At 41.4% G+C, this 5,351-nt stretch overlaps 1 protein-coding gene across 1 annotated transcript; it reads left to right on the top strand.

The window, feature by feature from the left end:
- Positions 1-661: 661 nt before the first annotated feature.
- Positions 662-4,487, top strand: six3a (SIX homeobox 3a). Its single transcript, XM_034898867.1, has 2 exons — positions 662-1,604; positions 3,467-4,487. Exons 1-2 carry the CDS (start codon positions 913-915, stop codon positions 3,657-3,659), a joined length of 885 nt encoding a protein of 294 aa, XP_034754758.1. The 5' UTR covers positions 662-912; the 3' UTR covers positions 3,660-4,487.
- The last annotated feature ends 864 nt before the right edge of the window (positions 4,488-5,351 follow it).

The following is a 5,351-nucleotide window of genomic DNA, read 5'->3' as shown; positions in this document are numbered from 1 at the left end:
AGGGCTGCGCCCAGGGGGAGCGGCATCACACTGCTGCGTACACTGGACCAGCACCCACCAGACACAAAGTGACCACACACACACACAGCAGCAAACCCAAGAAAAGTCATGCAATTTTTTTTTTTAAATCATCGACGGATCCAGGGCAAAAGCCAAAAGCTTATACGATTGTGTCCTATGTTCTTTTAAAAATCAAGAAAAGCGTAAAGTGATAACACATGAAAATGAAATACGTAGAAGACTCTAACGCCTTCCATTTCCCTCACACAAAAATGAATGGAGTGATAAAAAAAGATAAAATGTAGAGCTACAGGAAAAACTGTACGAAAATAATGGGCAAATTGACTCGCTTCAAAACGTGTATTCCGGAGTTGCAGTCATTGGTTGTCCATTTGTCACCCTTTTAAAGCTCCCTCTGCCTCCCTCCCTCCCCGTCTCTGCTAAGCATCTCCAGTCTACATATCTTCTTTAGCTTTAACGAGCCTCGTTAAGATCGCAATAATATTCCACCCTCTAATTGCTCATTCCATTCAGCAGATAGGCGAGCATTGGCTTGTGCCTGATGCGCGAGGTGCGGTGGGAGGGTTGCTGTGGAGATCGGAGACTCTGATAACCCCCCGTGCGTGCTGCACAAGTGGTGAAAGCCTCGCGCTACGTACTGGCTAATGATTGGCACGCTTGACAGTGATTGGCAGGGCTGCCATGACAACGCTACAACGACACCAAGAAGACCAATAGAAAAGGGAAACAAAATGTTTCAATGCTACACTCAACGGCGGATTTAGGGGGGAGATATTATGAGGCTGGTGTCATTAGGCGATAGCCATTGAATCATTCAATCTTTTTTACTGGCCGTATTTTTTCGGTTTTTCCTTTTTCTTGATAATTTTCTTTCTCTCTCAGGTCATTTCCATGGTTTTCAGATCCCCTTTAGAGCTTTATCCCTCCCATTTCTTCCTGCCAAACTTCGCTGATCGCCCTGTGCTCCTGGCGAACAGCGCTCCCACCACCAGGTCTCCAGAAGACTTGTCCATGTTTCAGCTACCGACCCTCAACTTTTCCCCGGAGCAGGTGGCGAGCGTCTGTGAGACGCTGGAGGAGACCGGGGACATCGAACGGCTGGGCCGCTTCCTCTGGTCCCTGCCTGTGGCTCCGGGAGCGTGCGAAGCGATCAACAAGCACGAGTCCATCCTGCGCGCCCGGGCCGTGGTGGCGTTCCACACGGGGAATTTCAGAGACCTGTACCACATCCTGGAGAACCACAAGTTCACCAAGGACTCGCATGGCAAACTGCAGGCCATGTGGCTGGAAGCGCACTATCAGGAGGCCGAGAAGCTCCGCGGTCGTCCCCTCGGACCGGTCGATAAGTACCGGGTGCGGAAGAAGTTTCCGCTGCCTCGGACCATCTGGGACGGCGAGCAGAAGACGCACTGTTTCAAAGAGCGGACGCGGAGCCTGCTGAGGGAGTGGTACCTTCAGGACCCATATCCAAACCCCAGCAAGAAAAGGGAACTGGCTCAAGCCACTGGACTCACTCCTACACAGGTCGGAAACTGGTTTAAAAACCGGAGGCAACGAGACAGAGCCGCGGCAGCAAAAAACAGGTTGGTGATTTTTGCCCTTACTGTCATTACACTGCAATTTACAAAAGTTTGTGTAAAATGCATTTAATTGAAAAGACAAATGGGAGATTTTACTGAACACGTAGTCATGTTCACGGATAAAGACTGTCTAGGAAAAGGACGAGTGTGTCTGGCAGGGGGAGGGAGCAGGCTGCGGCGACATTTTTGTTATGAATTGAAATCAGGATGGACATTGAAAACAACATTTATACAAGATGTTTCTGTTTTTCATTTAGAAGAGCTTTTAAACGTATTTTCGCCAGAGATGTAAATTAACTGTGGAATTATCAGAACAGAACAAAATACTATTAGAGTTAAAACTGAAGTTTAGTGTTTACATACATTTGAATACTACTACTACTACTACTACTACTATTACTGCTACTAGCCTAATAATAATAATAATAATAATAATAATAATAATAATCACAAACAATCCTGCTAAAGCAACGAGGCGATTGCGCAGTTTAAAAAAATAAATAGAAACAGCGTGTTTATGTTTTACATAGTGAAAGTATTGTACTAAATGACAAGGAGTGCAGACATTATAAATATAAAAACATTACTGGGCTTCACTTATTTATAATACAACCATTATTTAAATGATACTACTGCAAACAACTCTTGTTTTAAATAATCAGTCAAAGTAAAAGGTCAAAAATAACCAGGACTGGATAGGTCTTAATATTTACTTAGCCACAAGTCAAATTGTTTCATTTACATGTATATATAAATTTAAAATTGTCATTTTTTGCAAATAATTTTCAAGATTATTGTGTTTGCTACAGAAGCTATGTTGTGATTTAATAAAGCTACAAAGCGTAAATAGCTCCCTTTATCATGGCTATGGTGCATTTATCATTTTAACATCACATGTTACTTAGTATTAGTCAAGAAGATTATCTCAGAGGATAATAGAGATATTATTTATATTACTTGACTAAAATGAGCATGCGTATCCAAAAGCATTTGAAGAGGCTGTATTCATAACATTAAGTGTGGTATCATTCCATTGAAATGCTATAATTGATTAGAAAATACCTCGGAGAGTACTAAGCCATATGAACACATATTCTAATCTTTTTGCTAAATGAATAGATATATTTCCAGTCTGATATTATCTCGCTGTGATGGAGTTATTATCATGAGTGGATTGGAGATAAACATTTAGGATGATTGAAGTAACCTGGATCTCGACGTCACTCATTCATGCACTTCCACTTCCATCAGATTGAAATACATCTGTGTCAAAGCCTCACGACATTTTGCGTTTGAATCAAGGCCTCTACTTCATTTGAACAAATCATAATAATTTGCTCATGAATCTAAAGAGTCATTGGTCTTAATAAGAATGAAAAAACTCTGCAATACTGAAGAAAAACAATAAATGTAGCGAACATGCTGCTACAAGCAGAGTACAAACAGTAAAAACAGAAAAGCTACAGACTGGTGCTGTAAAGAATGTCATCAAACTGCTTTTATTAAAGACATCAAGTTGTATTTAAAGCTTAGTTTTTTCTGCAGTGATATAACACAAAATTGAAATCCCAGATTGCTGACTTGCAAGTTGATGATGCCTACTTTTGTGGAAAAAAAAACTAAACAAAAACATTTCTTCCAACATTTGGTAGTCTAAATGGTGCTGGGTTTTGTCCCCTGAAAGCTGGCTATTTGATAAAAGCATGCATGCATGGCTGGGGCCGGCAGGGGGAAAGAAAGGCGAGTTGGAACCCCTATTTTGTAGGAGGAGGAGGGGAAGGGGGACATTCTCAGGTCTAATTGCTATTTCTCTCATTTTTTTTCCTTCTTTTTTCCCTCCCCTCCTCAATTCTTTTCTTCTCCAGGCTCCAACACCAAGCAATAGGACCGAGCGGTATGAGGTCCCTGTCAGAGGCCGGCCTCACCCCTCACAGCTCGGCAGAGTCGCCTTCAACCGCGGCCAGTCCGACCACCAGCGTTTCCAGTATGACAGAGAGAGTTGATACTGGGACGTCCATCCTGTCCGTCACATCCAGCGACTCGGAGTGCGATGTATGATACGGAGAAAAAAAACACACATAAACAAACAAAAAGAGAAATATTTACAGGGAAAATGGACCTGAGAGGAAGAAAAAAAGACTTGTGAAATATCGCGGATGAAAAAAGGACCGATTGATATAAATATTAAAATAAAAAGAGATAAAGCACGTCGTTTTTTTTTTTTTTATTAAAAAGCGCTTTCAAAGGACCCACGCCTCCCCCTCCTCTTCATACCCCACACCACCACCACCACCACCACCACTACTACTACTACTACTAAACTACTTGCATGATGTCATTTTATTTTTTATTTTGTAATAAGGGAGAATAACCGGAATGCAAGATTTTCCATCAGGAACATCGATCAGAGGGAATAAAGACAGATCGTCTTGGTGTTCGTCGCTTATTTTTTCCTCATCTCCGTTTTTTTGTGCTGCTGCTGCTGCTGCTGATGATGATGATGGCGATGATGATGATGGTGACGGCGAAGCAGCCGCCATGCAGACAAGATGCAATCCTGTTTTTACTTTGTGTTCATCAGACAATCATTTTAAGTCGTAAGCACCTTTTTAAATACACTTCTGTCACTGCCTGTGTGGGGTACATGGTCAAAAAAATATCCAACGGAATCGTCATGACTGTATAAGATTTTTATTTTTATTTTCAAAATTTTATATTGAATTATGTATATCTCAAATAATGCGATCATTCTCCCGGTCTGTACTATACGTGTAGAAATATGCTTGTACATAATTATGGCTCTCCCCCGTCTCATCCTCTTTTCTATCCCTTCCTCACTTTTCTTGACTTGGTGTTCCTACATAAAATATTTGTCAAAACTTACAACTGAAGTGCTCTAGGCGTTTTTGTTGTTGTTTTTGGGGAGAGGGGGGAGGGGGGTGTGATAATAACATGTGTTACTAGTCACAGTTATGCAAAGAAAAAAATATATGAAAAGTGAAATTGCTTGTTATTTCTACATTAATTCAAGTCCAGGCTGCCCCTCATCTCCTCTCTGCCGCCCCAGGGCCGCTCAAAGCGCTTACTCACATTCAATGTTTCTTTCTCGCGTGGTTATCATGTTAATGTATACATTTCTAAATCAAATACAATATTCAATTTGCTATATCTCTTTGCATAATGTCTGTCTCGCCATTCTAGTAGGGATAAGGATATTGATAAGTGGCTAAACACATGTTCATATTGGGTCATTTGGATTGTGGAAGCGTTAATGCTCATCATGGCTAGTGCGTTCCCGTGCCATGTTGTGCACTCAGCAGGCTGAACTCACCCAAAATAAGTTTGGTTTTATTTCCGGAAAAGAGTTGACTAGGGGTTTAGAGACTATTCATCATATTGGTGTAAACTGAAACTCAAATGAATGCTGTAATTAAAATGTTTTAGATTTTATTTTCCAGATGTCATACTTTACCCCTTTCTGAATTTATTAATACACGCCATGGTTCAAATCTATGTGATGTAGGTAAAATCCCCCTGTATAACGGCCTCATCCACAAATTTTGGCAAACGTCAACGTCGTGCAGCACTTAAAAAATGTGAGTGCTATTTCCCCTTTTGTTTACCGTTGCTAGTGAATACAGAAATTAAGTAAACGCGCCATTAAATGGGCTAATCACGATGGGACTCCTCCCCTGTCCCAATCTCCCATTGTGGCCTGCTGAAAAGAGCTTTTCTTCCTCGGACGAGAAC

The sequence above is a fragment of the Etheostoma cragini genome, chromosome 17 (genome assembly GCF_013103735.1).
Source record: "Etheostoma cragini isolate CJK2018 chromosome 17, CSU_Ecrag_1.0, whole genome shotgun sequence".
NCBI classification, from domain to species: domain Eukaryota; kingdom Metazoa; phylum Chordata; class Actinopteri; order Perciformes; family Percidae; genus Etheostoma; species Etheostoma cragini.
This window is presented reverse-complemented; position numbering and strand designations above follow the sequence as displayed.

Coding starts and splice junctions, on each gene's coding strand:
- six3a (XM_034898867.1), top strand. CDS start 913: ATGGTTTTCAGATCCCCTTTAGAGCTTTATCCCTCCCATTTCTTCCTG. Junction 1,605..3,466: donor GCCGCGGCAGCAAAAAACAG/GTTGGTGATTTT, acceptor TTTCTTCTCCAG/GCTCCAACACCAAGCAATAG.